This window comes from Wyeomyia smithii, chromosome 1, assembly GCF_029784165.1.
Source record: "Wyeomyia smithii strain HCP4-BCI-WySm-NY-G18 chromosome 1, ASM2978416v1, whole genome shotgun sequence".
NCBI lineage: Eukaryota > Metazoa > Arthropoda > Insecta > Diptera > Culicidae > Wyeomyia > Wyeomyia smithii.
In genome coordinates, this window is record NC_073694.1 from 3336739 (window position 1) to 3360321 (window position 23583).

Consider the following 23583-nt stretch of genomic DNA (forward strand, 5'->3'; position numbering starts at 1 on the left):
CAAATCATACTTGGTGACTCCCTTGTAGCAAAAAAAACGCCATTCATTAGAATTCTATTTGACTGGCCGTTCCCATGACATTGAAGACGTTTGTAGGTTCGCTCTGTCTCTCACTAATTTCCGCTTGGTGCGTTCTGTCATTGTAGAGGGCAACGCGGTTTTTTACGACTCCTCGCAGAATGCGAGAGGAAATCGTTTCATTCGAGAGACTTTCAAAAAATTTATTCCACGAAACCGTCACCGGAAATCACCGGACAGACAGGTAAAATAATTTAAGAAATCAATCTTCAAGGTTAACGCAAAAGTAGTGAAATTGAATTCTTCATACAATAAAAGTTTTGAGGGATTTCACGTAAACTCAGCTATTGATCAAAACGTCTACTGTAATATGTTAAAGCGCAAGCTTGCATACGATTACCACATCGTTGAAACCGAAGCCAGAGCGCCCGGCCAGAAGCGTTGAACCTGCGTCCGTCGTCCGAGCGCAAAGTGGTGACGCAAGAGGTCCCAATTTTCAAAAATTGAATGAGGCAAACTTATTGAGAGCACTGTTATCGTTTGATGTTAGGCGAACGCGAAGGCGGTTCGATTCAGTTGGTAATAAAGAAAATGCGTTAATCGAATCTGATCCGAGCGTACATAAAAACATAAAAGAAGAAACTGATCAGCAATTTTCCGATTTCTCCCCGTAGATGGTGATGGGGCAATATTTTATGAAATTGCTCAATTTATGAAGAGGCTAAATCTATTCACTGAAACTCGATTTTCAACCATGTGTCGCGTGATGGCTTTGGGCTTCTAAATTTCAAGGTTCGGAACTTTAAAACCCTTTTGCTGGTTTCACATTTTATTTTTATGTTTTTTTTCTTCCTCGAACATATGATCAGCCAGTCGGGGATTCCTCTCTGCAGCAGCCGCGAACGTGAACCCCGATTCGTTATGATGGTAATTATAGATAATTTTCTTGCACGTAATAAGTATCCAATACCAATGACCATTGCAATTACGGCAGTTGTGATTACCTGTTGATAGTGCATTAATACGCGATATTTCAGCGCTAGCTAAAAACTTGGCGCGTGGGCGCGATGGCTAGCGATCGTTGACCTCGCACCGGAGGGTTAGGGGCATGGAAAACTTGGTCTGACCCCTCGTACGATACGGGATCCGAGGGCAATTTAAACAGTGATGCTCGAACCAAACTTAGCGTGTTTGAACTTGATCGTGAAATCGGGTTAGTAATTGGTTTTTCTGATTGTAGCCGTTTTTTGGTGGAATTTAATTTTCATCTTGAGCTCAGTGATGCAATACAGCAAGAGCAATACGTCAATTTGATCATTTTATAGCACAAAATAGTAACAGTCATTGATATTATAGATATTATGGAACGTAGAAATCCATACGATAGCAATAAATGTTAATGAATGTTAATAAATGCAAAAAATCAAGCCGTGTTCGTAAAAACGCAACTGGGCTATTGCATAAAATGTCCTCCGGCAACTCGTGAATTATCACATCCGATCGTTCCCATAAAACAACTCAACACTCTGCGGCATCAAAACGAAACGGCTTTTCCCCTTCATCGGATCGAACCGAAATTTGTGTCGCACGCGATCAACTATTCGCACCCGATTGATTGCATAAGCCATTCGTTCGATCCTCGCTGCAAAATATCCCGCTATCGAATGTGGACTCAAATCCGTACGCGGCTTGAGCCTTAAGGTCGATTGCGTAAAACTTTCACCAACCTGCCGCTCGAATCGTGGTCCGTGATGAAGTAGGAAGGATGCGAACGATCGAGGGCAACCTCTTCGGGATCTCGGAGCTTTTATCTCGCACCGCTACTCGCCTTGGGCACTTTTGCTGGGCGCGTATGTGTGGACACTTCATCAGTGGAGTTGGGCTTTGTGTTTGATGAATTTTTTAACCTGCCAACTCTACCCGAAACAAGTTTTGTCCAGTTGTTATTTACGTAACAATGAAACTGAACGTCAATAGCCACGTAAATCTCGTTGAAGCATTAAAGCCTTGAGGCCATTTGTCAATTGGTCGCTAATATTCTCACCTTCTAGCGAAAAATGTTATTCTTCATTTATTGTTTGCATTTTTCGACCTCACGTCGTGGTAATATTTACCCCTTATTCCAAACTAAACGTCAGTTCCGTGCCTCGTGCAAGTGCATGACACATGAACCAAATGTCAGCCGCTAATTTGACATCCCGTTGAGATTAGCTCACTAGTACAGTTTCCAAGTACGGATAGCTCTTCTGTCAGTTGAGATTATCGCTTTGTGCTTGCCGTGCCGTTTGAGGACAATGGGGTATTGTTTTTTTTCGCGAACTCATTCAACAGAACACATTCTGTAGACGACTGAATAGATACCGATCCTCTCGACATTCTCTCGCTAAATTTACCCGCAAAAATGATAAAGTCCAACCTGGGGCTGTCAAGCCCCCTACGAGGGAGTATGCGAATAAGGCGAGACATAATGGTGACAGTGAGATTCACCTGTAACTTGTAATCATGGGCTGGGCTGTGACGTGACGTGGGAACCGCATAAACAAAGTAGGCACTGCAAAGCAGTAGGCTATCACCAAAAGTGCACGATTGTCAAGTCAGCTGTTGTAACAATAGAAAAACTAAGAATTTGTTTGTTAGTCTGATTTCGCGACAGAAAACGGATCCGGTTTTAATCTGCATCGTACCATGATTAAAAGCTTTCAATTATGTAGCTACAAATTTTTCCCGCTCTTCATTCCTGAGGATAAATAAATCTTCATCCGTTCATCCTCGGGAAGGGCAACCCAAAATTAACGAACCACGTAAAAGCAGCTGGACCCCACGTGCTGCGGGCGAAAGGAGGTTAGGCAGCAAACAACCGGGCGGTGGAAGAAATTTGAATGATTCTCACGAGTAGTGAATAAACCTCATCGGAAATTAAGCCAAACAAAGAAACGCTTTAAATGGTGGTAATCAAATTACATGCCTAACCTCACCACGGTAGAATGGTTTGCCCATTTGGTAGCGAAATTTGTAGCGTTTTAGTGGTCTCCCTTTTCCGCGCTCGTCATTCGCACCGATCTGTGTACGTAATTCAATGGTGACCGTGAATGTTTGTGGCCTACAGACTGAAAAATTAGTTGAATTTCAGCCGTGAAGTTCGATTATCGCCAAATAGCACCGTTTGAAACGATTGGATTGGAAGTATATTTTGTAGTCGGAAGGTGGATAGGGATTGTGACTCCATTTCATACAGTTCGTAATTAATTTCGAAATAGAAAAATGATAATGAACAGCTAAAAAATTAAATAATAAATACACAGACAATGAAACTGTTATATGGAAAAAGTAAAAACATGGAGACGGAGCAAACCAAATACTGGCAGTCGTATTTAAAGCTGGCAGGGCTCCTTGTTGCCGCCGACTGTCCTAACCGACGTTCGAAATCGGCATCAGAGAGCTTAATCGCTGTCGTATTTGAACCAGAGAAAGTATATTCCTTTGCTCTTCCTTTCTAAAGTTCATGTTAGGGGAATAACTCTTCACTACAAAGGAAAGCGTTCGAAAGTCAATGTTATTTGGGGAATTATTCTTATTACGACAATACTGTCTAATTGTACTCTTTAATCAAAAGTTGAATATAAAAACATTTCATTGAAACACGAAATTTTTTTGTAGATCTCTTTGGTCTGTCTTGAGACTTTTCTGTTGAGTATTCTGTCGAAACTTTCTTTTACATCTTGTACGTTTCTGGAGTACTGTTCCCCTCTATCACTTTTAACAACACACAGTTACTCTCTAACAGTTACATCCGAATCTCTCGCTTCTCTGATCATATCGGCATATTTTTTGCTCATAAGTTCAGATAAAGCGTCTTTTTCTCGTAGGTATATCCGTGCAAAGCGAGTTTCCAGTTAGTGTTATCGAATTTTGCGGCTATTAAAGCATCTTTTACACCTTCTATAGCATTTGATTGTGTGCTCAACGGAACCGGTTTTCGAATTTTAACGCCTTTGTTTTCCCATGTTTTTATGAAACTGTCTCCTTGGAATGGCAGGCCATTGTCACTATGGATTGCAGGGTGATATTCCCAGATCTCAAGTTCTGTTTACGACCCCTCTGATACTGTCACAATATCAGTACTTCTTATTTCAATTACGTGTCAGTACCGTAGATGTTCACGACCACCAAAAACTCTATTCATCCGCATCCATTGAATAACATCAAAAAGGAAAGGATCTCCCGATCCTTCTGAAAGTTCGAGGCTAGTTAAGGGAATGGGTGGATTTTTTTGTGAGAGCTAAAAACATGTCCCACAACCATATACGAACGTTTCTACCTGCTTTGCCAGTCCGGACCACCGAAAACAAGCCCTCGAAATCATTTTCATGACAGCTGCCCCCATGTGTCCTTGATGCGCTTGATGCAGTGCTTTTTGTCGTAGGATGTTTGGGAGTATAACTTGGTCTTTGAAAAAAAAAAACTAACGCTTCTAATACCTGAGATTTCTCCTTCCTGATTCGTATCTTTTTTGACTTTTTCTCCAGTGTTGAGTTCTAGACTAGAACTAGAACTTCTAGTTGCCTCACATACTTGTTTCAATTCTTCGTCTCCCCTCGATATCTACCCAGGTGAGCTCAATCTTACCCGTGATGTTTCTCTGAGGACTCATCTATTGGATCGTAATTCATCAATTCGTTAAACGTCAATTGCTTGAAAATCTGTTATCAAACGAGAGTATGCATCGGCCACGTTCATTTCTCCTGGTACTCTGGTGCTTCCACGCGTGAGACTGCTCGTTTCCCGATTCTACCCAAGTAACAATATCAGTTTTACGATGCACTTGAAGAAGTCCTTTAAAACAGGGCATAAATCTTATTATTCTTACAAATTGCTACAAATCAGCCGTAAAGTCCTCATAAGATCGAAGAGGCCCATGCTAGAGAAGGTGCTCGAGAATAGTTCCTAAAGTTCGCTTAAAAATCTATATTTTTATCGATATTTACTCATAATAACATTCAGGAGTTACTCACAACCATAAAAAAACTATAAAAAATTTCTAGAGTTTTATAAATTAGGTTCACGATGCTTCTTTGTAGCCTATTTCGCTTGGAACAGAATTTATTTATTTATTAACATAGAGCAATTTATGAAACAAACCCCATCGATCTACTTCTTCTCCAAAATGAATGACATCGTAGTCGTTAAATAAAAGAGGTAGGTAAATCTTCACGTAGTTTATACGTATTATGTGGCAAAAAAGTTTGTAATTTTCAACGCGCCATGATATTACTGCCAAATAAATAATTTATTTAGAAAATTAGAAAAATATCTGAATTTTCGTTAAGTTCAGGTTTCTGGACTATGGAAAATTTTACTAAACTTTGTGTTCATCATAATCAACATTCACTACTAAACTGCAAGAATTATTAGTAGCATTGAGAATCACGGTCTTTTATTACCGTTTAATTACCAATTGCTATTATTTTGACGGAGTTAATCGCAGTCTGTTCGCCATATTTGTCGAGGGTTTTATATTAATCCCTTATAAGACCGCTCCTAACTAAAACTTCTTGTGCGAGACTGATGAGATTTTTTTAGTATCTCGATAAGTTGGCATTTAATTATTGTATTCTCGGAAAAGAATACTTGCACTTGAATAAAACTTGTTTGAACTTTTCAAGACAAACAAATTTTATCTGGAATAGCTCCCACTACCGTTTGATAGCTGTTTGTTTACAGTCAAGCATCGAGCTGATTATGAGCTCGAACGGATGGAGATATGGGCCTTAAAACATAAATGAGCAAAATGAAGAAATGCAACATAATGCATGAAGCAGGAGCATGAATACCATTTTTTGATGCTTATTCACAACGAAAGTATACACGCTTAAATGATTTGAAATAATATGATGTAGATTGACTTGACTTAAGGAGTTAGTTGTTTGAATGAGCTGAAAAATGTTTGTTTATTTTAGATTCTTTCCATTCACGAATGTTTTCTCTTTCATGAGACAAAATGGGTTTAAGAAAAATTTTTGGGCGCATTTTCAAGACAGATTCATCTTAAAGATAAGTACCATAAAACTATCGTAAAACTCTCATGAAGTATTATGGATGTTTCTTATAGGTATTTTAAAAGGGATATTAGGTGGGTCTAAAAACCGCTCCTCAGGTTCATTAGACTTATTGATGAAGAAATTTTACGGAGGACTCTTAAAGTGTTCCTCAATTACTCTTGGAAACTGCTGATAAATAAAAACCACAAGTTCTTAAAAAATCTTGTGATAAAACTCGATATATTCAGTACTCTAAATATTTAAAAATGCAGCTCTGTCTGTCTGTCTGTCTGATTCATATAGGCTTGGAAACTACCGAACCGATCGGCATGAAATTTTGTATATGTTAGGGGCCGGGAAAGGTGACTAAGATAGTTCGAGACCCCTCCCTCTTCTGGAAGGGAGGGGTCCCATACAAATGAAATACAAATTTCTGCATATCTCGAATACTAACCAAGCAAATGGAACCAAATTCGATATGTGGATGTTTTTAGGAGTAACAAATATGTCCATGTTGGTTCGACACCCTTCTCTCTTCTGGAAGGGAGGGGTCCCATACAAATTAACACTAATTTCTGCATATCTCGAGAACTAACCAGGTAAATGGAACCAAATTTGGCGGGTGGATGTTTTTGGGGATAACAAATAAATCCATAATGGTTTGACACCCCTCCCTCTTCTATAAGGGAGGGGTGCCATACAAATGAAACACCAATTTCGCACAGCTCGAGAACCAATCAAGCAAATATAACCAAATTTTGCAGATGAATGTTTTTAGGGGTAAAAAACATGTCCATAATGTTTCGACACCCTTCCTTCTTCTGGCATGTCTCCAAATACCATTTTGAAATCCAAGATGGCGACTTCCGGTTTCTGAAAAACAGCGGCAAATGACCAAATACCAACTAATATGAGTGCTTCTTTAACCAGAATGATGCTCAGAGGCCAAAAATTTTCTCCTAACGCCATTTGAAAACCTAAGATGGCGACTTCCAGTTTGTGAAAAACAGAGGCAATTGACCAAATACCACCCAATATGGGTATTTGAGGAACTGTTATGATGCATTAAAGCCACAAATAGACCTCAGACAACATTTTAAATTGTAAAATGGCAACTTCCGGTTTCTTAAGAACAGCGGAAAATGACCAAATACCACACAATATGGGTACTTCTGGAATCGTAATGATGCACTGCAGTAGCAAATCGACCTCAGACAACATTTTGAATTGTAAGATGGCAACTTTCGGTGTCTGGAAACATCACAGACACCATTTTAAATTTAAAGATGGCGACTTCCGGTGGCTGGCAAACAGCCGAAAATGACCAAATACCATTCAATATAAATGTTTCCGGACCCAGAATGACACCTGAAAGTCAGAAATTAATTTCACATACCATTTTGAAGTCCAAGATACCGACTGTGAAAAACAGCCTAAAGTGGCCAAATACCACCCAATATGAGTATCTCCGGAACCAGAATGATGCAAGGAGCTGAAAGGTGACCTCAGACACCATTATGAATTGTAAGATGGCAGCTTCCGGTTTCTGGAAAACAACCGAAAATGACCAAACACCACCCAACGTGGGTGTTTCCTTAACCAGAATTACGCTCAGGGGCCAGAAATTGTCTCCAGATGCCATTTTAAAATCCAAGATGGCGACTTATGGTTTCTGAAAAATAGCCTTAAGTGACCAAATTCCACCCAATATGAGTATCATCGGAATCAGAATGATGCCAGGAGCTAAAAATTTACCTCAGAAATATTGTAAAATGGCAACTTCTAGGAAACAGCCGAAAATAACCGAATACTACTACATATAGACATTTCCGTTATCGAAATGATGGAAAGAAGCCAAGCATTGACCCTGGACACGATTATGAATTCGAAGATGACTACTTTCAGTTTCTGTACCCAATATATTTCCGGAATAGAGGTGATGTACAAAAGCCAAAAATCGAGGATGTTGTCATTCCGATAAAACCGATCATTTCAAACGATGTACACAAATCGCAAGGAATAAATGAATTTGATATGTTTAAATCTATACCTATAAAAATGCAGTCCGGTCTGTCTGTCTGTCTGTCTGATCCATATAGGCTCGGAAACTACCGAATCGGTCGATGTGAAAATTTGTATGTAGGGATTTTAGAGGCCGAGAAAGGTTCCTATGATAGTTTGAGACCCCTCCGTCTTCTGAAAGGGAGGGGTCCCATACAAATGAACCACAAATTTCTGCACATCTCAAAAACTAACCAAGCAAATGGAACCAAATTTGGCATCTGGATGTTTTTAGGAGTAACAAATATGTACATTATGATTCGGCACCCCTCCCTCTGCTGGAAGGGAGGGGTTCCATACAAATGAAACACAAATTTCTGAACATCTCGAGAATTAACCAAGTTAATAGAACCAAAATTTGTAGGTGGATGTTTTTAGGGGTAACAAATATATCCATAATGGTTTGACACCCCTCCCTCTTCTACAAGGGAGGGGTCCTATACAAATGAAACACAAATTTCGCACAGCTCGAGAACCAATCAAGCAAAAATAACCAAATTTGGCAAGTGAATGTTTTTAGGTGTAGCAAACATTTCCATAATGTTTCGACACCCTTCCTACTTATGGCACGTCTCCAAATACCATTTCGAAATCCAAGATGGCAACTTCCAGTTTTTGCAAAACAGCGGCAAATGACCAAATTCCACCCCCAATATGAGTATTTCCGGGATTATTATGATGCACTGAAGCCACAAATCGACTTCAGACAACATTTTGAAGAGTAAAATGGCGACTTCCGGTGTCTGGAAAACAGCCAAAAATGACAAAATACCACCCAATATGAGTGTTTCTTTAACCAGATTGACGCTCAGAGGCCAGAAATTGTTTCCAGATGCCATTTTAAAATCCAAGATGGCGACTTTCGGTTTCTGAAAAACAGCGGCAAATGACCAAATACCACCCAATATGGGTATTTCTGGAATTTTTATGATGCAATGAAGCCACAAATCGACCTCAGACAACATTTTGATTTGTAAAATGGCGACTGTCCGGCGGTGTCCGAAAAACAGCCTAAAGTGACCAAATATCACCTCATATGAGTATCTCCGGAACCAGAATGATGCAAGGAGCTAAAAATTGGCCTCAGACACCATTATGAATTGTAAATGGAATCAATGAATTCGAAATGTTTAAAATTATTAAATTAAACACTAAAATAGGCGGGACGAAGTTTGCCGGGTCAGCTAGTGTTTTAATAAAACTACCATAAAATTTAAATAAAACTAAATCGCATTAGGATTGTTACTTGGGTATGCTGTCCACCAAAAATGAACTCCTTTGATTCTGCATCCGTGCGAGTTGTGAATGGTTTGCACAACAATGCTCCACTCCTTATACCAGCGCGTTTTTCTGAGTATGTGAGTACTTTTTTCGGCAGGTGTCAAGGCTTTTGAAGGACACGCAGTTATGCGAAGCTTAGAGTCCGAATCATATTGAATTAATATGGCACCTAACTCATCAGGTTACGCATCGACGAATAGTTTTGTTTCATCTTCACAGTTGTGATACCCTAGCGTCTTGATAAGATTCCATGATTTGTCCTTCAGGTAGTTAAATTCGTCCTCCAGATTTTGATTCTCCTAAATAGCGGGTGCTCTCTGAGGTATTATTCTCTCAATATATGTTATTGTACCTAGGAAACCTTTGACCTCTGCTTGTGTCTCCGGTTTGAAAGCATTTTTTCTTCCGCTCTTTTTTTTTCTATCTTCGATTTGTTATCCGTAAACTGGAAGAGTAAAGTTTAAAATCTCGACTTCTTGCTGTCCAAAAGAGCAATATGCGAGTTTTTCAAATTTCTCCTAGGCTTCCTGTAGATTTTGGTCATCCTGTGTTCAGCCATACGCCAAAACGTCATCCAAATGATTCACAGTATCTTTACATTCCGAAAAAAGATGGTTTGCATAACCTCTTGAAGTATATCCGGTGCATTTGTAAGTCGAAAAGGTAGTCGACAGCATCTGTAGCCTGCATCACTTGTGACAAAATTTGTCAGATGTCTTGATTTTACGCCCAGGACAATGTGGAAAAATGCGATTGTGAGGTCAACCGTGTAGAAATACTTGGCTCTATGTAGTTCCAGTAATATAGACTTCAATTATACCAGATTTAAGTATTTTAACATTTAAGAGATGATTTTGGGTCATTATGGAACAATTCTGAGACACTTAGTTTCGAAACTCTCTGAAAGCAAGGCAATAACTTATCGAAAAAGTGCCAAAAAATGTGTAAATTGTTAAATTCTCATAAAATTGTCACTTTGAGCAAAACCGGTTTATCGTGCATAGTTCGTCATCAATCGTTGAGCTGTTCAAGATTGTATATGAAAATGGTGTAGCAGTTTGGTCAGCTCGACGCTTAGGATAACATGCAGATTAATGATATTGTCATTTTTTGCACTAAATGCTATTGCCATACTTTGTGCACTTCAAAGTACGAAAGAAAAGTGTGAAGTTGACTGTCAGAATGGGGGTTTGTATTGAGGGGTTATATTTACTTTCAGGTCTCATTTTACCAAAACTAAAAGTTTGATATGTCGCAAACCAAGTTTCAGAACCATTGTGCATATGGTCAGGTTCACCGGGGCACCCAATTTTTGCTTTATTAACCTCGGCAAGAGTGGAAAACTTGGCTGTAGAGCTACTCATAGCGGATGACTCTTGATTCTTCCGGAAAGTTTCATGTTTGAGAACTAAACATTCGTACACGTTATTATCATTTTTCGGATGGCAGCACCGTAATGTCGTCTACATGGATACTGAAAAATATGTTTCACCTTTCAGCAGTCATGTCTGGGCCTTGTCGTCAGTTGATTCTGACGTTAAGTATACATTATATTAACAGTGTATAAATTAGTTCGACTTTTACTCACGCGCAGCGACAATCATGTCCGATAAATTCTGCAAAAGTCAGGTATCTTGTTCTAGTCATCTTTGCTTGAAGATAAATGGTAAAAATATTGTAACGCCTAAACGTGAATGTGGATCTAAATTGTTATTATTGTGAACGTATCTTTGTAGGGGACTCGTGCCTAGATTCTGGCGCTCTACCTATCTATTAGTCTGTGGACATAAGGGAACGGGTTTCCGGACTCTGATTCTTTTGTTCTCCCAATGCGAAATGAATGCTGAGCTCTGAAATGAAGGTCCGTTGTCTCTCTGTAGCACCAGAGGACGACCCCATGGTTGGAAAACTTGGTTCAAAGCGGCGTTAGTACTCTCCGCGTCTGTATTCCGCATTTCAAACACCATTAGATATCGCGAGTACGTGTCCACAATCACCAGAAACTCACCACTTTCAAACCCAGCAATACAAAGCAAATCTATCTGAATAACTTCCCACGAACTCTCAGGTAGATCTCGGCTAGAAAGCAGAAACGGGGGGTTCTTTCGTGCCAGTACTGCACACGTCTCGCAATTTTCAACGAACTGAATGACCTATTTGGACATTCCCGGCCACCAGAAGAATTCTCGCATTATTCTTTTCATTGTGATTTCTCCAACGTGCCCCTCGTGAGCAGAAGCCATTGCTCTGATTCTGAGACCCTAGGGCAGCACGGTCCTATCATCTTTGAAGACAAGGGGACCGAGAAAATGTAGTGCCTTTTTCTGTGCGTCGAACTTTCGCGAACGTTCTGACCAGCGATTCGATCGTACTGCCAACCTAACGCCAATCAGCTTCTCGTCTCGAGCAGCGAACTTCTTGATCTCCTCCCGAGACATTTCCATGTTTCCAACGTCGAGAGTAAACAAGAAGTTATTTGTGTCATCTTCCTCGAGCGGTTCTGCATCATGGGTTACTCTTACTAGCCGTGACAAAGCATCAGCCACGTTTTGATCGCCTGGAACTCTCCTTACGACAAAATCATAGGGCTGCAATCTCAAGGCCCATGTTTCGGCTCGTCAAATCGCCATTTTCCCAAGACGGTGATTTGTGTTGAAGAAAAATTCGTTCACTTCAGCATCAGTATAAATGACAAATGATCGACCAAGCAAATAATACGTGAACCGATCCACAGCCCCAACAATTGCGAGAGCCTCTTTTTTTTTTTTTTTTTTTTTTTAAGGGGGGATTTGTTAGTAGCTTAAGTATTTATGATAAATATTAGTAAATAATGAGTATGTGTGTCCAATCACAAATGGTGACTTCTCAACACTGTTAGAAATTTGTAATTTTAATTGTTAGGATTTGTTTGCTTTCGCAATTAGGACTTATCATTCGTAGGGATTTAAACCTACTTGTCAGAAAAGGGGAAGTAAACTTACAACTAACTTAATTGCTAACTTATTGGCTATAAAGAGAGCTTATCGTAGCAATTGAGGATTGCAACGATTTTTGTCGAAAATTGTTAATAATTTTATTTGACATAGCTTCTAATGGTTCAACACCAGTAAGTCTATGTAATTCGAGTGTACCAAACCAAGGAGGACGCTTCAAAATCATTTTCAGAATTTTATTCTGAATCCTTTGGAGCGTTTTCTTCCTTGTTGAACAGCAACTTGACCAGATCGGTACAGCATAAAGCATTGCTGGTCTAAAAATTTGTTTGTAAATCAAAAGTTTGTTCTTTAAACAAAGTTTAGAATTCCTGTTAATGAGAGGATATAAACATCTCGTATATTTGATGCACTTGGCTTGTATACTCTCAATGTGCTCTTTGAAAATAAGTTTTTTATCATAAATTAGTCCCAAGTACTTAACCTTGTCGGACCAACTTAAAATAACCCCATTCATCTTGACAACGTGATTATTGTTTGGCTTGAGGAAAGAAGCCCTAGGCTTATGCGGAAAAATTATCATTTGAGTTTTAGAAGCATTGGGAGAGATTTTCCACTTTTGCAAGTAGGAAGAAAAAATATCTAAACTTTTCTGCAATCGACTGCATATGACACGAAGACTTTTTCCTTTTACGGAAATGCTTGTGTCATCGCAGAACAATGACTTTGTGCATCCTGGAGGCAAATCAGGAAGATCTGAAGTGAATATGTTGTACAGGACTGGACCCAAGACTGAACCTTGAGGCACACCTGCTCTGACAGGAAATCTATCAGATTTTGAATTCTGATAGACAACCTGCAGAGTTCGATCAGTAAGATAATTTTTTAAAATTTTGATTAGGAAAATTGGAAAATTAAAAGTTTGCAATTTCGCAATCAAACCTTTATGCCAAACACTGTCGAATGCTTTTTCTATGTCTAAAAGAGCAGCTCCAGTGGAATAACCTTCAGATTTGTTAGCTCGTATCATATTAGTAACTCTGAGCAATTGATGAGTTGTGGAATGCCCATGGCGAAATCCAAACTGTTCATTTGCAAAAATTGAATTTTCGTTGATGTGTGACATCATTCTGTTAAGAATAACTCTCTCAAACAGTTTACTTATTGAAGAAAGCAAACTGATTGGTCGATAACTTGAAACTTCAGCTGGGTTCTTATCCGGTTTTAAAATGGGAGTAATTTTTGCATTTTTCCATAATTTGGGAAAATATGCAATTTTGAAGCAGCAATTGAAAATTTTCACCAAAAAATCCATTGTGCTCTCAGGGAGATGTTTGATTAGTATATTAAAGATTCCATCGTCACCAGGTGCTTTCATATTTTTGAAATTTTTAATAATTGATTTAATCTCATTCAAGTTAGTTTCAATTATTTCTGCAGGTAAAAAATTCTGGGAAGAAATTAAATCAAATTGACGTGTGACTTCATTTTCAATTGGACTCACAAAATTCAAATTTGAGTTATGAACACTCTCAAACTGCTGAGCAAGTCTTTGAGCCTTTTGTTCATTGGATACAAGAAAACGTTCACCATCTTTTAAAACCGGAACAGGCTTTGAAGGTTTCTTAAGAATCTTCGACAGCTTCCAAAATGGTTTTGAATATGGTTTCAATTTTTCAACTTTAGTCTCAAAATTTTGATTTCTCAGAAGAGTAAATCTATGTTTAATCTCTTTCTGTAAATCTTTATAAATAGTTTTAAAAACAGGGTCACGAGAACGTTGATATTGACGTCTGCGGACATTTTTCAAACGAATTAGAAGTTGAAGATTTTCGTCAATTATTGGTGAATCAAATTTCACTTGAGCCTTTGGAACAGAATAATTCCTGGCATCAACAATTGCACATTTTAATGCTTCCAAAGCGGAATCAATATTCACTTCGTTTTGCAAATCAAGCTCATTATTGAAATTTCTCTCAATATAATTTTTGTATCTTTCCCAATTAGCTTTGTTATAATTAAAAACAGAGCTCATAGGGTTTAAAACTGATTCATGTGATAAAGAAAAAGTTATTGGAAGATGGTCAGAATCAAAGTCAGCATGTGTGATCAAATCACTACATACATGACTTTGATCTGTCAGCACCAAATCAATTGTTGAAGGGTTTCTTACAGAAGAAAAGCATGTAGGACTATTCGGAAACAAAATAGAATAGTATCCTGAAGAACAATCATTGAATAAAATTTTGCCATTGGAATTACTTTGAGAATTATTCCATGAACGATGTTTAGCGTTTAAATCGCCGATTATGAAAAATTTCGAACGATTTCTGGTGAGTTTTTGTAAATCACCTTTAAAATAATTTTTGAGCTCGCGTGTGCATTGAAATGGTGAATATGCTGCGGCAATCATGTTTGAACTTCAATTCCCAAAGTTTCAATAACTTTCGTCTCAAGATGGGGAAGAGCACGATGTTTGATTCGGCGATGAATAACAATTGCAACTCCACCGCCGGAACCCTGAATCCTATCATATCTATGAACCACGTAATTGGGATCATATTTTAATTTTATGTTAGGTTTCAAAAATGTTTCAGTAATAATTGCAATATGCACATTATTTACTGTTAAAAAATTAAAAAGCTCATTCTCATTGGCCTTCAATGAGCGAGCATTCCAATTTAATATTTTAATTGTTTTATTTAAAATCATTGCTAAATTTTAAATTAGAAACAATTTTAATAGTAAAATTTGTGCCTATTTGAATGGCTTCAAACATTGATTTTGCCTGCAACATGGCGTTCATAAGATCGAACATTGCCTGTTGCAAAAAAGAAAGTTTACCTGCCGTAATAGGCCCCAGGCAGTTGACATTAGAAAAAATATTTTCGGCAGCAATATTAGCTGGAGTAATAGGTGTACAATTATTTTCTAGCGTGTTTTGCTTACCCATATTAACGGTCATTTTCGAACTACCAACACTAGGCGGTATAACGTTCGAACTACCTGTAACCTGTGCATAAGTTAAACGGGTATGCAAAGGAGTAGGTAAACTATGCGTCACTGGTACGCTTGGAGAATTTTGTTTTGAAGTTGGTTTTAATTGAGAAATTGAATTTTGTTTACCTTGCCTTGCCTTAACAATTGCTAAACGGACTGGGCATTGATAAAAATTTGACATATGGTTGCCGTTACAATTCGCACAGCGAAAATTTTTACTCTCTTTCACAGGACATGTGTCCTTTTTGTGAGAAGAGTCTCCACAATTAAGACATTTTTGGTCCATGTTACAGAATTTGGAACCATGGCCATAACGTTGGCAAGTACGGCATTGGGTGATATGCTTTTCACCTCCGCCATACTTCCTATAAGTTTCCCACTTTACACGCACATTATACAAAGCATGTGCTTTTTCAAAATATTTTAAGTTGTTAACCTCATTGCGGTTAAAATGAATTAAATAATTAACAAGGGAAATTCCAGTTCTCTGACTGTTTTCGCCTCGTGATTTTTGTTTCATTAGAATTACTTGGGTAGGGGCTATGCCAAGTAATTCTGTTAAAGTAAGTTTGATCTCATCAACGGTTTGATCGTTGGTGAGACCTTTCAAGACAACCTTGAACGGCTTGGCGTTCTTGGTGTCATATGTAAAAAATTTGTACATCTTGTCAGTTAAATACTGAACAAGACGATCACGACCCTTTACTGAGTCGGCTAATAAGCGGCATTCACCTCTACGGCCAATTTGATAGGTAACTTTAACGTCAGAAACAAACGTTGAAAGTTCCTTTTTGAATATATTAAATTCAGAAGAAATAGTTACCACAATAGTTGGAACTTTCTCCTTTTTTAAAGATTTTATATTTTGTATAGTTTCATTATTGGTAACTTCCATTTCACCAGCTTCTTGCTCAGGCAAAATATCAAAAGGATTGTCACTACAGACACTCGATGTGTCAGAAAGAGATGCCTCTCTTTTCCTCCCCGCAGCGATACGAGGTTTCTTTTTCCGTCCAGCCATTTCAGGTGATACGAAAAAAGTTAAAACAAATGTTAAATTCAAAAGTAGGTAGTCTTGAGAATGACTGATGGGAAATAACTTTCAGGTAGTCTTTAAAAGACACACTGACAAAACACAAACTTTGAAGCTATAGGCAGTCAAAGACCAGTCCACAAGCAACCGAAAAAACGTCTGATCTGTAGGACAGTTCAAGACGCACTGATTGCGAGAGCCTCTTTCTGAGTATGTGGGTAACGACGCTTTGTTACCGTTAAGGCCTTCGACGCACAAGCTATTATTCTTGCTATGGCTGCATTGTTGTGTTGAACTACCTCTGCGCCTAGGCCAATGGGAGCAGCATCAACAAAAAGTATAGTTGGATCCGTTGCGCTGTAATATCCAAGTTCCTTTTCCTCGTCTTTAGAGCATCATTCCGCAAAAAGTTGAACTCCACCACCTCTTCCTCATTGGTCCAATAGGTCTCAACTCCCACAGTGTGTACTTCGTTCTGGCGGTTTTATGGTGAGTCGGTTAACGCCAATGTTATCAATATCGTTCGCGAAGTCCATGTGAGACCTCGTGATGATAGCGCCGCTCCTCCCTCTGCACTACTGCCGTTCGTATTGCACCTTCTAAAGCTATGTTGAACAGCAAGGGCGAGAGCTCGTCACCTTGCTTCAGACCATCTTACGTCACAAACGCGTCTGAAAATTCGCCCGCTGTCCTGACGTTTGATATGAAACCATCAAGCGTCGCACGTATGAGTTTAATCAGTTTTGTTCAAGAACCATATGCCACAGCACGTTGCGTTTCACTATATCTTACGCCGCTTAAGCCGTCTATAAACAGATGATGTGTCTACAAGTTGTGTTCTCGAAACTTGTCGAGAATCTGTTTCAAGGTTAATATCTGGTCCGTTGTAGACCTAAGAATCTATGACGTCTGAAAAGTGCCGGCCGTCGATCAGCATGTGGTCGAAACTGGGAACAAACCGCTTTATTGGGGTGTCTCCAGGTGTGCTTCGGAATGTTCAGACGTGCAGAATGGGTCAACAAATGGCCATTACCCTAGCCGCGGCGATGTTTATTAACCTCAAGCCGTTGTCGTTGGTGGTTGTGGGCACTCTCCATACGTTTTCTCCAAGAGCAACAATATCAAAGCATGTCACGTATCTGCGGACAGTTTAAGAGGGTATTTGCTCATTTGTAGTAGAATTAAATTGAAACATAGCCTATTCTCAATATTCAACTTCAATCTACTATGACGCTCAATAAGAAATTTATTTAACAATGGTATCCCGGCTTAAATACGATTTTGCAAACGGAAATTTGCAAATGCATGATCACACTTGTAAGTTATCATCGCATCATCACGGGACTCCTCACTGGACACTCTCCCGCTCTCTTTCATTAAAAGAAAATCGGCAATGTCCCAACCGACAATTGCTGCTTCTGCAACGCTGAAACTGAGAGCTCAGCGCATTTGCTCTGCTTTTGCGGAGCTCTAGCTTCATCGGGGTTCATCTTCTTCGGAAGTTACCTCTACACTAGGTATGGACACTAGGTTAGGTATGGAGCACCAATCCTAAAACGGTCACTGGTTTCATCAACCATGTTGTTCCGAGTTGTAGGCCACACTTGTGGCATAGGCATACAACCAACTAGCTCAACTCCATCAATCAGTTCGAGCATCCTGTAATCTATGTGAAGCGATCGGGGCCAGCCACAAAAGACAATCATTCCTGTCGCAGTGGCATTTGCTCCCAATGCCCTTCAGGCATACATAAAAAAAACTCTTATTTTTATTACACGCTATCGACTCTAATTGGCCAGTTTTATTGATAAGAGGGACTTTTTTTTGTTAAGAGGAAGTGACGCAAAAGTGTTATAGAATTCTGCTCGAAACTGTAAAAAACGAGTACCAGCTATTTAGATTTATCTAGATTATCCGGTTTTTGATCATCCAATCTTTCTGATTTTTCATAATTTTTTTTTCCACATTTCATTTGCCTTGTCTCGCAAAACAGTCATCACTTTAGGTTTGGCATAAAATTTTGCTAATTTATTCCTCTCATCCGAAAAAAAAATCTCCTTTTGTCACACGAAATGCCTTTCTCTGATATCAACAAAATTGACATGGCAGTGCTAAAAACATTCAATAAAACGTTTGAAATACATCGTGTTCAAAACATGTCAAACGCGTGTTATAGAATTGCGCCAGATATGCGTTAAGTTTAAATACGTTTGTAAAACTCGTCAAACTAAATTTTTGACAAAATGTTCAAAAATGGTTAAGCCATGAAGCGTCAAGCTTAAAATCTGACAGGAACGTGTCGATAAAAACATTCTTAAATGCGTCAAGGGGCATCAAAACCGTGCTTAAAATGTTTCCATGGTTGATAACATGACAGAATTGGGTTACAAATATGGGTAAAATGTTGTAAATTGAACAGTCGAACATTTACGTTTCTTAACATTCAACCTCAAAAACCAGGATTCAATTGATAAAATAATCCAAAAAAGACAAACATACTAAAACACGTACCCAAAACGTGTTTCCTTGAAAAAACTACAGAGATGATTCAAAAACTTGTTGAAAACGTTTTTAAAATATTTGTAATGTGTCAAGAAATATATCAAAACATACAGAAAACGGTTGTACTCACCAGTAAATAATAACAGAAAACGGCAAATCGAAGTATTATCAAAATTGTCGAAAAAAAAAATACCAAAAAGATGTCAAGAACTCGTAAAAAATGTGTCGAAAGTGTAGAACTTTTTTTTGTAAGATTTGGACCACTGCGACCATTATTTTGATCTTTTGTGGTAAGTGTAGAACGTTAAAAAGAGTCAAAGTGTCAATAAATCTTATAAAATGATGCAAAACGTTGAAGCCGTGTCAGTTACGTGTTAAAAAGGAAATAAAACGCATTTATAATGTGTCAAAAAAGAGATAAAACTGTTTCTAAAAACTCTCAGAAAAATTGTAAATATTATACATAATAAAAGTACATTGAAAATCGAAAAAAAAAATGTAATCTAAAAATTAGCACATAATGCCGCAAATCAATACAAAATATATAAAAAATTACAGCAAAGAGCTATGCAAAACAATAGGCGGTAATCACTTAGAAAACCTCAGAGTGAGAAGGAATCCGCCTTTTTGCCACAATTTTAATAATTGTAGCAAAAACAACGCTAATCTGTAACTATTCACATACTGAAGGCAAAGAGAGCCCAAGACTCAAGAGCTACCTTTTTTTCCTTTGAATAACAGTCTCTCTGATAGTGGCAGTGGTAAAAACCCTCTTTTGTTATCTCGTTACCACCTCGACCTCACGCAGATAAAACGAAAGCGCAATTGTTATCCGGCGATGGTACACCACGGGTGAATTATTGGCGGCGTCTGCCGCTTAATAATTGTTGATGATCGCCCAAGGAGGAGAGTGTCTGAAAACTAGGTGTTAATAATGCCAATCTTTTTCAATCGTTACCAAACGGTAATTGCACACGCAATCATTTTTCGATCACAGTACGCTGTGACGGAAAGCACGTGGGGTTTACTCGTCTACTAGTGGCTCTACAGAATCCATCTCTTCATTAAATCATACGTTAATTTGAAGGGAAATTTCACAACATTTTCACTTTGCCTTTTTTTTTTGTATGCTATAATTACAGATTGAATGAACTGACTGTACAAGTGATACAGCTGTGAAACATAAAAGCAGATTTTAAAAACACACGAATCACACGGTAGATTTCGAAGGCCTTCAAAAATGGGTAACTCGGGTAGCATGAACGGTTTACCCGGGTACGACGATGCCTATCATCACACTCAGTACCACAACCAGCACCAGCGGTATCATGATATGCTCCGAAATGGCCATCGCGGAGCCCCGCCCGGTTGGTTGGAGTCCTATCAGCGAGAACTTCGCGGTGGTGGCGGCGGCGGTCATCGGACGTTCGACAATCGCCACAACCATGAACCACTGGGACATCGCGAGTCCACCAGTAGTGGACCGAGTCTACCACCGCCGATGAAGGTTCTTCCCGATATTCCCGGCAGGGTTGCGAAATTGCGACCTACCAACAATGGGAATATTCTGCATGCCGGAGGCACCATAAGCAAGAATAACAATCTACAACGCTCGAAGAGCATCTCGTCACCAACGTACCAGCAACATCAGCAGCATCAGGATAGCTTCGACGAATCGGTTGAGAATGGACTGCTGAACTCGTTGCCGTCGCACGTACTTATGACCCGCTCGCGGACGCAGGTCAACATGATGGTTTCTCAGAGCCGACGGGACTTCGAAAATTCTCCCTCGAGGCCGCGAGGTTTCGCACCCAACCAGAGAAAGCAAAGCTTCGAACATGGGACACTGAATGCGAAACGTTTTGGATCGGAACCGGATCTTAGAGTTGCCGGGGGTGGAAATGATCAGCAGGATGAAAATATGAACGGCGGTGCCGCTCAGGGACACCGAAACAGTAAACCGGTTCAGTCGAAAATTATCAAGGGAAAGAACAAAAAGAAAGCGCCGGTTCCACCGGTGGTTATAGAGAAAGTAAGTTTTTGAATGAGTTTTTTTTCTGATGACATTTACTAATTACGGATTTATTTCGCAGCGCGAACCAGAGCTCATTGAGAAGCAACGCATTATAGCCTACTCGCCATTGCGGAAAACCAACTCGGATGCTTCCTCAACGCTGCCATCATCGGACAGCAACAGCAACAATCCAAGCCGCAAGTTACGCCTCTTCAAGACGCGTGCCGAAACGAAGAAAAACCTCAACATCGCCAAACTGCCGGAAGCTTCCGACGCAAAATACTCGAAAAATACTCAACCAAACGCCGGCTTGAAACTTCAAGTCACGCCAACGAACAGCAGCAGTGCCTATAATAGACCGACCGGCCGCAAGGAACCGGATTACAGTATAGGCACCCTGGACAAACCCAAATCCCGGCTGAACCCAACGTCGTTTTTCCGGCGGGAAAAAACCTTCGACATTGGGGTACTCGAGCGTGATCGTGTGCTCCGAACAGAACATGTGCCAGAAATCAAGCCGACTATGTCGCCGCCGATTTCACGACGAAAATCCATCGTCAAATCTTTGCTGGAGAAAGATCAACAGGAGCAACAGCAACAACAACAACTGCAAAAACAGCAGCAGCAGCAGCAGAAACAACAACTGCACAGAGTTGCTTCGGCAGAACCCAAAATTAAGCCTAAAATCCAAGAGGAGAAACGCAAGCAATCGCAATCGTCACCGGTTGTACCCCCGATGACCGACTTCCAGAAAGAACTCCAACAGGCAACCAGGAAAAAGTCCACCCTCGCTGCGAGCAGCTCGAATCCCAGTCAGCAATCGCAGCCGAAAGCTCAACTGGGTCCGCGCAAGAGTGCCGACTCGAAACCAATCGCCAAGTCGGAACAGCAGAAAAACAGTCTCATCATAGCAGTGGAACCAAAGTCGGACCCAGAGCGGGAGATGACTTCCATTAGCCCGCCACCTCCACCTCCACCGCTACCGAAGAGCAGCTTCTACTTCGGCATGACCACGTCCGCTGATCCTTCTAAGAAGGAATCAAAAATCTCCCCGACTGTTCTAACGAAGGCCAGAATGATCGAAACTCGCGTTGATTCGGATCCCGAATCCATGGAAGACGATCGCGTTCGGTTGCTTGATGAGCCCGAAGATCCGGAAATGGACAAAACGCAGCTGGATGCAATCGATCGCTTCGCCGCTAGCCTACTGAATGGCTCCAAGTTTCATGCATCCGGCTCGGATTCGGCAGCCTCCTCTGAGGTTGACATCCGAACCAACTCCGGTGATGTCGACTCCGAAGGGCAGGAAATTTCACTCAAACTTCGGCCAACGCTTCCCCGCAAACAGTTTGAAATTCCACGCTTCAGTCCTGCTGCCGCCTGGCGGCTGTTGACCACCGAGGATGATTTTGGTAGAGATGCCACAGAGCTGTTCCCATTTGTGGAAAAGAAAACCATGTTACGCAGCTTGGAGACCGTCGATGCGGCTGCCGAAGACCGAATCGAGCGCATCTATCGTGAACCTATTCCTGGACTACAGGACAACAAAAGTGGGGATAGTGGCATTTCGGGCGATGCCGGACTTCCTGATATTGGAGAAACGCAGATGCACACTTCGAGCAAGGAACGCGATTCTCCGGAAAGTTCCCCAGTGGATGACACCACGAATAACGCCTGGTCCGCGAGTGCGCTCCGATTACAACCGTGGACGCCGCAGCAGGATTTGGAGGATGACGATGACACGACCGGGAGCAGCGACAATCGGCAGCTGATCGAGGAAACTCCGCTTAGCAGCGGACCGAATGATTTCTCCAGCAAGGGACACTTGTTCAGTCTATCGTTGCCACGTGAAACGCACCTATCGATATACGCAGGAACAGGAAACAGTGAAAAGGTAAATTCTATAACAACAACCTAGTAGATTTATTAACTTTTTCTTCCATTTTGTCAGGCTGAGAAACAAATGTTTAACAGTCTGCAAAAATTGCGCAAATCTGTGTCGGATGCGTTCACGAGCGATGCGGACGTCAGTCCACTGGAGAGTGGCGATAATTGGTTCCTCTCCCGGCTGGAGTCTCCGGCAGTCACTAAGCCGTACGAAAAACGCCAGCTCAGTCCAACAACTCCCAAACAGTCGCCTCCGGAAACCCCGGCCAACGGACTGAAGAAGGAAGAAACACAATTCGGAAAACCGGCAAAGCATTCCGCTATTTCCTACGTTGTAAGTGGAAAGCACATGATGTACCTGCCGAAGGATGCAACCAAAGTGATGTTAACAAATGGCAAAAACGACCAGAACAACAATAGCGTGCCAGCAGAAACGCCACCCGTCACTAGTAGCAAATTTCACTCGGAGAAGCGAAGGGAAAGCAAGCAAAACATGCAGGATCCGGTGCCCGATCCGGAAGAAAGTTTTCCGGTAAAAATTAGCCACCGCAAGAACCATCGGTTCACCTTCCAGAGTACGATCCGGCAGATCGAGAAACGGCGAGTAGCGGAGAAGCTATCCCGCGAGGCAGAAATCAAAGAAGCGATGCGACTGAGCGAATTGGAAGCGATGCGACGAGTCGAGGAAGAGTTCCAGAAGAAGCGAGCCCGCGAGAAGGCCTCCATCCGGCATCAGCTGCGATTGTTTACGATGGAGGAGTCCGGTCAGACGTACGATGGCAACGAGGAGGATGAGGTAATTTTTCTGTTTCAATT

The 23583-nt window shown here is 40.5% G+C and overlaps 1 protein-coding gene across 1 annotated transcript in view; it reads left to right on the forward strand.

The window, feature by feature from the left end:
• LOC129733974 (uncharacterized) overlaps window positions 1–23583 on the forward strand; it is a 111868-nt gene that overhangs the window by 87471 nt on the left and 814 nt on the right. Inside the window, exons 4-6 of the mRNA XM_055695630.1 lie at window positions 20009–20898; window positions 20960–22774; window positions 22832–23563. Coding sequence (XP_055551605.1) covers window positions 20107–20898; window positions 20960–22774; window positions 22832–23563 — 3339 coding nt within the window. The 5' untranslated portion in view covers window positions 20009–20106. The remainder of the gene's footprint in view (window positions 1–20008; window positions 20899–20959; window positions 22775–22831; window positions 23564–23583) is intronic.